The 14,386-nt window shown below is 37.9% G+C and overlaps 1 protein-coding gene across 2 annotated transcripts in view; it reads left to right on the forward strand.

Annotated features, from left to right (window-relative positions):
• GFRA1 (GDNF family receptor alpha 1) overlaps nucleotides 1–14,386 on the forward strand; it is a 144,954-nt gene that overhangs the window by 112,346 nt on the left and 18,222 nt on the right. For both annotated transcript variants that reach the window (XM_065066922.1, XM_005508168.3), the window contains one exon: nucleotides 4,178–4,356. In XM_065066922.1, coding sequence (XP_064922994.1) covers nucleotides 4,178–4,356 — 179 coding nt within the window. The remainder of the gene's footprint in view (nucleotides 1–4,177; nucleotides 4,357–14,386) is intronic.

A 14,386-nucleotide genomic window follows, 5' to 3' on the forward strand; every position in this document is an offset into this window, starting at 1 on the left:
CAGGCAGCAGCTGTACCAAAAAATTGCAGCACCTAAGGGGCTTCTGTATAATTTAAGAACTTCATATAAAAAAAGACATGTAGTTTATGATATGAAGGATTTGCTGTAGGTAAGTATAAATTGGATTGTGCTTTCAATTTATAGCTAAGCTTCAGGTTTTGTAGGCTACTTGATCTCAGATGCCTGGTTTTAACATAGGTCTGGATGGTACCTAATTTCAAGATTTTGTTAAATTATTGATTTTTTTTCAGTCAAACTCACTTCCAAATTAGGGACTGTTATAAATTCCAGAATAGCTCAGTGGAGTCGATTTTGGCAGGTTCTCCTTTCAAATTTCCTGTCTGCCTGGAGCAGCATAATTGGATGATGTGGAGTGTGCATCAGAGTTTTAATTTTGGACAAATGAGGAGACCAAAAGAGCCTTGCGTCCCCAGCCTAGCAGAACAGGAGTTGAAAAGATACGTGATTGTCCTTTGAAATTACATTAGAGGGGCAAGCCCAGGGTGGGAAAAAGATTACTTAACCTAGAGGACAATGTTGGCACAAGGTCAAAAAGGGAGATATTTGCCATACATATTTAGGCTCAAAATTGGAAAAATGTTAACCATCAAACTGAAGTTAAGAAATAGGCTTCCATCAGGGGTTTTGAGGGTAAAAACATCTTACCAGTTTTAAAGGTTATATTTCATCAGCTAATTAAAAGAAGCATACATCGTTGCTTTTCTCAAAAACAGCAAAGGCAGACTGTCCCATCCAGCCTTATGTATTTGAGATAACGCTAATGCAGGGTTTAGTCTGTATTTTAGTATAATGCAGGGTTTAGTCTGTATTTTAGTGTAGTGATCTGAAAATTTCCATTGGTAGCTTCCCAATGGGCAGCATGTTGTGAAGGCATGGGGAGCTTTGCATACAAAGAGTGATTTCAGTTGCTGTTTGATACACTATTTCTTAAGCTTTGGAAGAATGAATCCATCACTCAATATCATTTAACCAAAAAACCCAACAACAACAACCAACCAAACAACAAACAAACAAAACAAAAAATAAAACAACAACACCCCCCAAAACCAAACCAACCAAACAACAACAACAACAAAACCAACAGGAAACAGGTCGGACCGTTATTGGGTAAAAGTTAGCAATATAGCATCAGACCATCTTCAAACCTAATGGGGCTGCCATTTACTGTAATAGTTCAGATTTTATTCATTTTTGAATGTAGTAATTGCTAGAATGTTACAGGTTCTTTTTAGAACATGAAGAACTTTCTTTTGCTATTGGTGTCAAAGCATTAATGAAAATAAATCAAAGACATTAGGGGTTACTGTGAGACAAATTATAGTCATCCTTGCTGTTAAAGATGTCTTCATGAAGAAATTGAAGATGTCTCTGATTTATAAAAAGTTTTTTCTCTTACAGAGAATGGGAAAAGTTCCAGTTATTTTTTTCTAATTGTTATTGTCATTAATGGGCCTTGCAGTGCCTGAAGAAAATGTCATTTGTTTATCGGATGATATAAATGTCCCTCCCATTTCTTTTAGACAAAACAAAAATCCTTTTTTCACAGTGGGATCAAACTAGGAATTTCTTGCTTGTCTGTTTTGCTAAAGTATACTTGCCATTCAAACTAGAAAACAAACCAGTGATTTGGGGCATTTACAGAAGATGTGGGAAACTTAGCTGAAATATTTATTCAAAGCCCCAGTTTGTTTTTTATGCAAAGCGGAATAGCTGAGACTGCACCCTGAGGGCAGGAAACATAGGGTGACATTCACACCTGAAGCTGAGTTTGCCGTGTCCTACGTACACACCTGAAATCCTGGTCTTTCTCGCACCTCTGTATGCACTTGCCCTGAAATTCCAGTCTAGAGCTGAAGAGCCTTTTGCAAAAGATGTTAAGTTGAAACTAGAGGGGATATTGTGATTTCAAAAGGTGGGTGTGAAGATTCCAGTCTGTTTTAAAAATTAGTCCTAACAAAGACAAACATTGCCTTCTTTTATTTTTACATGTATTAGATAGTTTCTTCAGCTTGGCAATTTTCCTGCAGAATATGTGTTTATATCAGAACTGTGAAATGGGCCCAATCTCAAGAAAGCTAAACATCCCAGTTAATATGCCCTAAATAAGATATATTCCACCCTAAAATTTGGGGCTGCATATTACCTTTCTTGTACTTTTATCATCTTTATTGGAATATGCAGGTTTATGGGAAATATTACAGTGGTCCAAATTGCTGCCTGACCAGTTAGGATTTGGCCCATTTTAAATTCTGGAAATCCATCTTAAGACTTTTTTTTAGCTGCTCTGTGAATGTCATGGCATACTCTAGAATTCCTACTGAACTGTATAGGATTCAGTATATTTATCTATCTGTTCAAAGGATTTGCTCGCACCTGCTTTATACTGCAGTAAAAAGAATTGGTAAGTGGGAGGAAAAGCATAAAACCATGAGTTAGTTAATAAAAATTATTGAAAGAATCTTTACTAGAGCAGTTATACACCTTTTGGTCATTATGTTTTTTGAAATATGTATGACAACAAAATATAATATGCATATTTATAATATAATTTGTGTGTTTGAAGTATTACAAAAATATGAGGAGGAATGGAACACCTCACCTATGAGGACAGGCTGAGGGAGTTCGGGTTCTTTAGGCTGGAGAAGAGAAGGCTCTGAGGAGACCTTAGAGCGACTTTCCAATGCTTAAAGGGGGCTTAGATGGGGACAGATGTTTTTGTAGGGTCTGTTATTATGGGACAAGGGTAATGGTTTTAAACTAAAAGAGTGGAGGTTCAGGCTGGACATGAGGAAGAAATTTTTCACCATGAGAGTGGTGAGAGCCTGGCCCAGGTTGCCCAGAGAGGTGGTGGATGAACCATCCCTGGAGACATCCCAGGCCAGGCTGGACGGGTCTCTGAGCAACCTGAGCTGGTGAAGATGTCCCTGCTCATGCAGGGGTGGCACTGGATGGGCTTTGAAAGTCCCTTCCAACCAAACCATTGTATGATTCTGTCATAGAATAGATGGGTTAAAAAGGACCCATAAGGATCGTGTATGATTTTATGAAATAACTGAAGACAACAAATTGTAAAGACTCCTATTACTTAGAAAACTGGAAGGACTGCATCTGTTCCTGTAATCCTCTTTGCAATAATGGAAGCAAAGAGTTACTGTTACTTTAGGAAATCATAGGAAAATATTGCTTTATGAATTGCCTTATTCAGGTGAAACCAAGAAAAATATCATTCCACTCTTCCCTCTTTATCTCCATCAACCCAGCTGATTTTGGTGCTGATTTTGGTTACAAATTCTTCTATTTGCACACTGGAGTTCTGAGACCTGATATCAGAGTAAAAAACATCTTCTTTTCAGATGAGAATTAAATGTAAATTATTTTATAAGGCAAGGAATACTACTGAGAAGAAGTATTAATAACTTCCACATATTAGTCCCCAGTGAAACTGTTTGATTTCTTGTACAAAGAATTTGAAATAAGAAATCCCTAAATCCATGTTGAATCCCCAAAGACCTGATTAAAAACTGTTTTTCTATTTGTTTATAAAAAGCCCCAACCAATTTACTCTTGCTATAAACACACTCTTTAATCCCATGAAACTATGATAAGCTTTTTAACTTTTATATTCCAAAGTTTTAGTTTAAGCATACTTCCCTCACCTAATTATGCAGATTTTGATTGAAAACTGTAAGGAAAAGATTGTCTCAGTTAAACCATTTTGTAGTTACAGGCATATTAGTTTTACTACAACAAGCTGTAGAAATGAAATAATAATTTGCCTGCCTTCTGGTTTTATTTTGCTGTTACACCACCTGCCTGAATTAGGACATAACATTCAAGCTGTATTTTAAATCTTGAAAGTAAATTTTTGAGGCTTTTGGATGCTAACCAACGTGATTACAGTAAGTTCTAGAGCTGCTGTCAAGAATTACTGGGCACATTACAAAGAAGAGGCTGCACCAGGTAATTATGTGACCCCAGACACTTAGTTCATGTTTCTGATATGTTCAAAATTAAGACACATTTTTCAGCACAAAAATTGAGTTTCTATAAATACACATTTTCAGTGGAATAATAATAATCATCATGATTAAAAAGTCAGTTCTGCTTTCTGCTATTTGTTTAGAAATAGAAAATTACCTGTAATCTATTTTTACAGAAAATGCAATTCAGGCCTTCGGCAATGGTACCGATGTGAATGTGTGGCAGCCAATCTTACCAGTACAGACCACAACAGCCACAACTACAACAGCTTCCAGACTTAAAAACACAGGTTCAGAGGCCACCAACAATGAAATACCCACCCACAATGATTCACCAGCATGTGCAAACCTGCAGGTAAGAGTCTTGTACTTGTTGCAGTGCATAGATGAAAGTTTTTCATAGGAATGTGTGCAGAGTAATCTCCTGCTGCATAAAGAGATTCCTGCTTAAATTGGCATATCTGTTTGTTCCCGTGTTGTAGTTATAAGCCAAATATATTGTAAAATATGAGATACTCTTGTTTTAAATCAGAAACATGCGTACTTCAAAGTTGACTGTATTGCATTTCTGACACAGAAACAGGGTGTAGTATTTAATTTGTTATCACAGGTTTGGATATGAATGTGGCACTCTCCAAACCCTGCCAGGATATGTCAGATTAAATTAATCCCCTGAGTAATCCAAATTCAGAGGGAACTCTTAATGTCAGCTAGCATGTATTGCTGCTGTCTTTCTTATGTTATTGGCAGTAAACTTTAGAGGTTTTCTGGCTGAGTAGGTCTGTGTATTCGAGAATATGTGGTGCTGCAAACTACATGGTGAAAAAGCTGGACAAAGACAGAAGCTATTTTGAATCAGGAACTTTCCTGAACTGGGGTCAAGGTCACACACAATGTGATTTTGGCCAGTGGCTGTAGTGATTTTCTTTGACACATCAATTAGGCTGTTTGTGATGCGTCATTGATTCTGGATTTAAAGAGGCTCATCGCTTGCTGAAGGCAGTAGGTGCAGCTCTTAGAAAGTCTGAAGAACTTGGGCAGGAGACAACAGCAAAATCAAGGCAGGAAAGAGGTAACAGGAAATATAAACTGAAAACATCCTTAGGCCAGATTAGAATCTGGGATTATAAACATTGCTGGTGTTTTAAATGCAAAACTAGGTCAGGGATAGATCAGATTGGCCTGTTTATTTTTGCCTTTATAGAAGGAAAATTGCTACGTGGCGCAAATTAAAATGTCCGAGTTTTAAGGTCTCATCTGGTATTAAGATTCTTTTTTTTCTGGATTCCCCAACTCTTCCACACTTGTAGCATTCACATTTCACTTATAAAAAATTGATTTTGTATTCTTCATATTAAACTGTATCAAAGTTTCCATGTTCCCGAAGATGGACGGTTTGTATCTCTCAGAAACATTGTACTTAATTTTTCCTGCACCACTCTCTCACCTTCAGTCCTTTTCTAGTTTCTCCATTTATTTTGCATTGGCAAATTGCATGTGAATTAACATTTCTTAGAGTCATTACAGAGTCACAAAGTATATGGGGTTAATGGTATGTAGTGTTGAGTTTAGGTCCTTCTGTTTTAATTCTGTTTTTCTTATCTGTGCCTTCATTATTAGTTAAGATTTGTAAGTTATTGACAAGAGGGAGATAGTTTTTGGAATGTATTTCTATATGCAGTAGTCATTTTACCAGATAGAATATGCTAAAGAGTAAATGTAATCTTTTAAACCTGAAACTTGGAATATCTTGCATTTAAAGCAGGACCTTGATAGGCTAATATTAATTCACTTCATGTTATATTAAAATGTTGTTTTATGGGAGAGATCACATTTTACTTCAGTGTTTATAGAGTCCCCTACGGAGTAAGGCCTCCAGATGCTACCAAAGTACACATGATTAATAATGAACTGAAGAAATGGCAAGTGATCACAAATCCCATTGGATTTGGTTTGATTTGCAAATGTTGCTCAAGCCTGAGTAGATGTTCCAGTGTTTTGAAAATGAATTAAGTTCTTCCCTGTCCTTACTTCTGTTACTCTGGCATATTGAAGTCACATCGCCGCACATGGGTTTATCAGCACGAGTTTAAAGCTGTTATGACTTCAAGTGCACCCCCGATATACTTGACACGAGAACTAAAGGTCTGTAGGGAAAATGATCTCTGCTGTTTTGTAGAAACTACAGATAACTCTGCACCGAAAGGTCACTAAGTTATGTGAGTCAAGCAGTTTTATTCTTGTGAAGTACACCATTCTGGTGCTCAGTACTTACTTGTGTCAGAACTGAAACACAGAGAACAAAGCTCTTATATTTTAATGCATTTTTCAAAAAATAGCTTACAAATAGAGCAAAAACAAGCCCGCACTTTTTAAAAAAGAAACCTGTGTGTGTTGGACAGTATGGTGCCACTTTGCATGTGAGACTTAAACCTCAATGCAAATTTTACAAAAGAACTAGAGGCATTCATATAGCGCTTGGAGAAGGGTATTCATTCCAAGGCTCTCCTCCCATGAAAAATATGCCTTTGTAGTATTTTCAAAACATGAACCAGTGCGACCAAAAGCAATCTCAAGGGCTTTGTTATATGCTTAGCAGTTGAGCTGAAAGGTTTCAAAAAAGGCAATATAGCCTAAACAGTGTGAAAAGTAGAGTTAAAAGCATTAGTCTCAGCACAAGAAGACAATGGCAGAGAGGGGATAAGGAAATGATCATTGAGATGCCACAAGGCTGCACATCCTAGTTAGTGGGTTTCAACCTATAGTGGAGGAAGAGCGAGCAGGAAGTGACTGATTAGTATAAATTGCCATAGAAATAAATACAGTAAGGGAAGAAAGAGCAGGAAGTGATTGATTAGTATAAATTGCCATAGAAATGCGCAAATACTAACCTCCCGGGCTTGTAAAATACAGAGCACTAACCCAGTCTGCCAAGAGTGTCACTGGCTGAGCAATTTTTGATACATTTTTTTCTGACTTGTTCAGAATGGTCGTATGAAAAGCCAGAATACACTAATGGTTTTGTCACTGTGCCATGTTCTTCTGTACACATGTAAACCTGGGAATGGGAAGGGTTGTGGATGCTTAAAGAAACTATTAAATACTCTTTGTTTTCTTGTACTCACTATTTATTTCAAATACCTGTTAAAGGTAGTTTTGTTTCAGTGATGCTATTTAGAAATTGTTCTTCATTTCAACTTAGCATTGCTACAAGAATTTACCATTCTCCCATTATGGTGGTATTTTCTTATTTCTTATTGGTACAGAGAAATGTTGATTTCTGATGTATGCTTGTTTTATGTTTACATATGCATGGATTTGTGTAACATACTCTCTTTTTCTATGCTTAAATTAAATCAGGACTCCAGCTTTGCCAGAAAGATGCTTAACTTTGTCAAGCATCCTATGAATTATTTTATAAACCTGGCTTCTAACAAAGTTTGCTAAACACAGAGAGTAAATAGTAGTTAGTTTTATATAAAATGCTATATTCAAGTATTTTTTGATGTACTTGACATCTTGCAAAGTGTTCTCAGCACCACATAAAAATAATTTATAAATACTGTGATCAAAAAGGTGGACGAATGCCAACAGCATGTTCCTTATACAGGCGTATTTTATTAAGTAATTGCTGTTCCAGTCTTTTTTTTTTTCTGATAGCTCTGCTTTAACGTTTTCTGTTTAACTGACATATTTGTTTATCCTTCATTCTGAATCGTAACTCGTTTTCAGTACACCAGTCAAAAAATGGTTGTGGGCTTTCAGTCTCACGTTCTAGTGTATCACCACTGCTTGAACCGTCATGTTGGATTATTTAAAAAGGACAAAAGAATGAGCTTGGATGTGTGCTCACACCATGTATTCTTCAAGAAAAAAAGCTGCTTCTGCGTTTAGGAGATATGCATGGAACTGAAAAGATGATAATGAAATAAACTTAAAGTGATAGATTAGTCTAGATTAGTCCAATTGTTTCTACATCAGCATTAGAGATAAAGAAAAAAACTAAGACTTTCATGCTGGGATTGCTGTAATATTTTAGAGGACATTTTGGGCAAGACAGAAATGATGGAAGTCAAACTAGTTAAGGACATTTAAGTCTGAATTTATGCATCAAAATCTATCAGCTCCCTAGCTAGCTCTATACTTCCCCCCCCCCCCATGTTTATTATGATTGTCATGCTCTAGTTAACCTTACTTTAGCATTCAGATGGAATTTAAGGTTTTTGTGCTTTTGAAGAAGTGTAAGCAGCAGACGTACGTAATTGAGATACATGGCCCTTCAGAGTCCAGTTCATGAATGTCTTTGTACTCTCAGCAGCAAAATTAAAAAATGATGAGATAGGAATTTAAAAGCTCAAATATTTTGTGGGGAACAAGGAGAAAATGAGAAATCCAGATACTTAAATTTGTCGTTTCTTTCTATTTGCATGTAAGATTAGCGAGTGATTAGAACAGACATGGGTCATATGGCGAGCTGTTCTTCCACAAATTCACATAATGCCCTATAAACTTGGAATTTTAAAAAATACCTATTATGGTAAGCCTTAGGACAAAAAAAGAAGACAGGACCCACAGTTCTCTGAGGAGACCAGGACTTAAACATGACTCAGACTGAAAATGGCTTTGCTTTGCATTTGTAGATCCATCTGCTGCAGATCTTCAGCACTGTGTAAGGATCTGCTAATCTGGTGTTTTAAGTCCTGTCTGTAATTATTTAATGTAGCTTCCCGTGTGCTAAATATTATTATAAAGCTTTGTGTAGGTGTTTGGAGAGGGTTAAAAGCTTCAGTGCAGTGTTCTGAGGATCAAGATACAGCAGGTGTGGAACTTCATGGACAGGTAATTGGGTGGTGGGTGAATATAAGCAGGAAACACGGGCAGCGTGTAGGTGTGTTGTTGATGAGGGGATAATGCAACTGCTGAGACAGTTCACTGGGATAGGGACAAAAGGAACTTGATTTATCCCCTGAGCACCAGTATTAATTTGCCCATATGCCTGGCACGCTCTTTCCCCCATCTGTTTCACACAGCCCGAGATCTTTCTGTTTCTTCTTGTTTTGTGAAAAAACAAGCACTGTCCTTTTCAAATGCTATGCCTGCTCTGTCTCTCTTGAGAAGTCACATTGGACCTCTTCTTCTGGGCATTGCAACTATGCAGAAAGTAATAGTCTTGGGCAAAAGATGGATAGGAATATAAAACTCCCAATGCTGTGCCAGAAAAAGAATAATATTGACTAGATGTTTCATATGAAAAGATTTCAATTTACCTCCTGTATTTCCAGGATTAGCTGACATAATGGGGTCAGCCTGCTGGTACAAGTGGTTTAGAGAACACCTATTGGCAGCTTTTCTTCTGAAAAAGCAACATCTTTAATTTGCTTCAGTAGCAATTCTGTTGTACCTAAAGAAGTCTTGTGTGCTTTACATGTTCAGATTAAAATCTGACTGACAGGGATAATTTCAAGTTTCATCTTTAATTTTATATTTCTAATTTGGGGAGCACTGAACAGCACTTCCTGTGTTTTACCAGAATGGAGATTGCTTGATTTCACTGCCATTGATTTCAGTGGGGTTAATCCTTGTTTGCTTCAGCACCGTGCTGGAACGGGTGCTCAAAAGCTGTAGATGCATGGAATTCCCTGCGACTGTATTAATTTTCTTCATGACTCTTGCACCTTTTGGACAGAACCAGAGAAGGTGAGGTCACCACAAGCAAGGGACAAGTTTGGGTTTTCAGTCTGTATAACAATCTCAGTGTCCAAAGGCAGGAAAGTGGTCGGCAGTCCAGCTGATTACTGTGCAAACAGTGGACCTCAGTGCCAAAAGGCAGCTTTGCAGAGAACGTATACATACATATATGCAAATGGAATCATAGACTGCTCCCACTTGGAACAAGGCTGTGCTTGGGTTCTTCACCATCTTTGCCAAAGATTTTCAGGACCACACATGATAGATTATTTTCAAGCTTGTGGAAATCCTGCTGAAGTTAAAGATCTGATTGACTGGTGCAAAAGTAGTTGCAGTTTTGGACCATGAATTTTAAATCATTATAACTATGCTCGATCACATCATTATTAATCAAAATGGGAACCATTACAATCAACGCATTTTCGCCAATGAGAAATAAGTTTGTTTATTCCTGTAGCATAAAAATCTGTGCTTCAGGATTCAACAAACTCTTGGAAAGCATTTTCTTCATCCTGCTGGTTGTGGAACTGTTTTACCTGCAAAAAGTTGTTGAGGTGCTTAAAGAAGTGATAGTCAGTTGGTGGGAGGTCAGGTGAATATGGCGGATGAGGCAAAACTTTGTAGCCCAATTTGTTCAACTTTTGAAGCATCGGTTGTGCAATGTGCAGTTGGGTGTTGTCATGGGGAAGAATTGAGCCCTTTCTTATTGACCAATGCCAGCTGCAGGTGTTGCGGTTTTTGGTGCATCTCATCAATTTGCTGAGCATGCTTCTCAGTGTAATGGTTTTGATGGGATTCAGAAAGCCATAGTGGATCAGACTGGCAGCAGACCACCACACAGTGACTATGGCATTCTTTTGGTGCAAGTTTGGCTTTGAGAAGTCCTTTGGAGGTTCTTCTTGGTCTAACCACTGAGCTGGTTGTCACTGGTTCATATGAAATCCACTTTTCATCGCACGTTGCAATCTGATCTAGAAATGGTTCATTGTTGTTGTGTAGAATATGAGAAGACAACACTTCAAAATGACTATTTTTTTCATTTTTCAGTCAGCTCATGAGGAACCCATTTATCTAGCTTTTTCATCTTTCCAATTTGCTTCAAATGCTGAATGACTGTAGAATGGTCGACGTTGAGTTCTTTGGCAACTTCTCATGTGGCTGTTAAAAGGGTCATCTTCAATGATTGCTCTCAGTTGGTCATTGTTAGCTGGCAGTGGCTGGCCACTGTGCTTATCTTCAAGGCTCTCATCACCTCTGTGAAGCTTCTTGAACCGCCATTGTGCTGTACGTTCATTAGCAGTTCCTGGGCCAAACGTGTTGTTGATGTTGCGAGTTGTCTTTGCTGCTTTGTGTCAAATTTGAACTTGAACAAGAAAATCACTCTAATTTGCTTTTTGCCTAACATCATTTCCATAGTCTAAAATAGATATAAAATAAACAGCAAGTAATAAGTCAGTAGCAAAAAAACATAAATTGATAAAGCCTGTTAAGATGATGTATAACATAACCACATTTATTGAAGAATGTATTCCAATCTCAAACGGCAAATTTCAACAATGCAAAAACCACAATTACTTTTGCACCAACCTAATAGCTGATTAATTTCTAAGTACAGAGAGTCTTTGGCCTCTCTTTTGAACATCAGAGGACCAGTTTGATGATGTAGCCAAGTATCACACTTTATAGGCTCAGGTGCATCATCTTAGTGTCAGCATTGTGATGAGACATCAGCCATCAGTAGTCAGTAGAAAATTGTTCTCATTTACCAGCCTTGGTTGAACTTGGTTCAACTGTAGTTGAACATCAGGCCCCCTTGCAAGATCAGTCACAATTTAAGGACTAAAATACAGGCTAAAATTCTCTGATAGTGTAAGTCAGCACATCTCTGTTGTTATCATCAGAGCTACACAGATGTACACTGGTTAACATTCAGTCTCTTTGGCATGTAGAGCTCCCTATAGGACTGGACCTTACAAATAATGCTCAGTACTCCGATGAAACATTTTTAATGTTGGAAGTCGGGTGTAATAAACTTATGTTATTGAAAGACAGCAAAATATGTTATTTTGCATATTAGAATTACAGTTTAAATTATGGTTTTTCGATTAGCATACTTTTCATTCTACCAAAATATTGTGCGTGTATACTGCTGGAGAGAATAATACTTTAGAATTATTTCATCAATGATAAAATATTTTACAGTTCATTAAAAAAAAGTTTTAATAGTCTGAGCATCTTTAGTGTATTATTATAATAATATGGCACTTTATAGCAGACTGTAAAACTCCAGACTACGGTTTTAGGAATCATGCAATTTTGTTTTATAGTTTAATAATTGTTCAATTGAAAATGAGTATGAAGTTACTAAAAACCAATTTAATGACTTACAAAAATACAGCTTTATTAAAATGTACTACACACCTTTACAGAAAATTGAAATTTCTATGGACAGATTATAGTTCTTATCCTCAGAAAGAATTTTAGGAATTATTGCTACTGAAAGCAGATGTAGCATTTGCAGTGTTCCCCCAAGCCACAGTTGTTTCTGTGTTTCACATCAATATCCTCTTATAGGAATACCCAAAAAAAAAGAAAAATTGCTAGAATAAACCTGAATGAGAAAATTGGATCACATCAGATAAGCCAAATCAAACTATTCATAGCCCATGTTATTACTTTATGTGGTTCTTCATCATATTAAATGAATTCCTAGTGTCAGCCAACTTTAGTTCTCAATCAAATATCTAGTCAATCATGTATTTCCCTTTTAAAACAGAGAGCTCACTATAGCCTGCAAAAAACAGCCATAAAATGGAGTACAGTACTATAATTTAATTTTAAGGCATAACTACTAATAATAAAAATTCTAGGTCATTGCATTGTGATGGTAGATGTTTAATCATATTGTCTTTGGAAGTATAGTTCCTAATATATTGTACATTTATGGGACTTGACAAAGTGCTTTGTTTAATACATATTGCTTGCTAACAGCAAATATTGGGTTTTAGCCGTGACTCTGCTTCCATTTATACTTGTTCAAGTGAAAGTAGCTGTGGTTTTGCCAGCCGGCTGACCTGGTTGTGAAGCGAGTAGAGGCAAAAGCGATCATGCCACCAGGTTTCTAATGGTATGGAGAACAAGAATAGAATCCTTGAAATCATTAGTGCTTTTTTGTTTTAGCTTGCAGAAGTCATACTTACAGACCAGAATCCCATCATACTAGCTATTCCACAGGCTCATAATGAAAAGGTACTCCGGGGCTTAAAAACCCAATGAATTACAGTGAACTTCGGTGAAGCTAAGATATCACCTCATAGCCTTTATTCTGAAAACCACACAGTGTATTTGAGTGCTCTAGAAACAATAAATATTTTACTATTATAAACTATGTTAATGGACTATGTTATCCTCAAAAATGTGTATCCACAGGGATACATGAGGAAAATCAAAGTAAGACTGGTACTACCTCAGATAATTAATGCATTTGTCAAAACAGAGATTTTTTGGTTTTAAAGTCTGAAAATAGCCCAGCAGTTGTCAGAATAGCTCAAAATTTAACAAAAAAATCTTGATCAATTCTACCATTTTTGCAAAGAATTGTTATTTTCTAGGCAAGCAAAAGGATTTAGCAAGACTTTTATCAACTGAGGAAGTGTGGTCTGGACGATCGGGTAGAGAGGCGGGCTGTGAACTGGCTGAAGGAAAGAAGCCAGAGTCGTGGTCAATGGGGCAGAATCCAGTTAGAGGCCTGTATCTAGCGGAGTGCCTCAAGGGTCGGTGCTGGGGCCATTACTGTTCAATATATTCATCAGTTACTTGGATGAGGGACTAGAGTGTACTATCAGCAAGTTTGCTCAAGACACCAAGCTGGGAGGAGTAGCTGACATGCCAGAAGGCTGTGCTGCCATCCAGAGACCTGGACAGGCTGGAGAGTTGGGCGGGGAAAAATTTAACGAAATATAACAAGAGCAAATGTAGAGTATTGCATCTGGGTAGGAACAACCCCAGGTTCCAGTGTAAGTTGGGGAATGATCCATTAGAGAGCAGTGTAGGGGAGAGGGACCCGGGGATCGGGGTGCACAGCAGGATGACCATGAGCCAGCACTGTGCCCTTGTGGCCAAGAGGGCTGATGGCATCCTGGGGTGTATTAGAAGGGGGGTGGTTAGTAGGTCGAGAGAGGTTCTCCTTCCTTTCTACTCTGCCCTGGTGAGACCACACCTGGAATATTGTGTCCAGTTCTGGGCTCCTCAGTTCCAGAAGGACAGGGAACTGCTGGAGAGAGTCCAGCTCAGGGCAACCAAGATGATGAAGGGAGTGGAGCATCTCCCTTATGAGGAAAGACTGAGGGACCTGGGTCTCTTTAGTTTGGAGAAGAGGAGACTGAGGGGTGACCTTATTAATGTTTATGAATATACAAAGGGTGAGTGTCACGAGGATGGAGCCAGGCTCTTGTCAGTGACAAACAATGATAGGACAAGGGGTAATGGATTTAAAGTGAAACATAAGAGGTTCCACTTAAATTTGAGAAGAAACTTCTTCTCAGTGAGGGTAACAGAACACTGGACCAGGCTGCCCAGGGGGGTTGTGGAGTCTCCTACTCTGGAGACATTCAAAACCCACCTGGACACGTTCCTGTGTAGCCTCATCTGGGTGTTCCTGCTCCAGCAGGGGGATTGGGCTAGATGATCTTTTGAGG

The sequence above is a fragment of the Columba livia genome, chromosome 6 (assembly GCF_036013475.1).
Source record: "Columba livia isolate bColLiv1 breed racing homer chromosome 6, bColLiv1.pat.W.v2, whole genome shotgun sequence".
Taxonomy (NCBI): Eukaryota; Metazoa; Chordata; class Aves; order Columbiformes; family Columbidae; genus Columba; species Columba livia.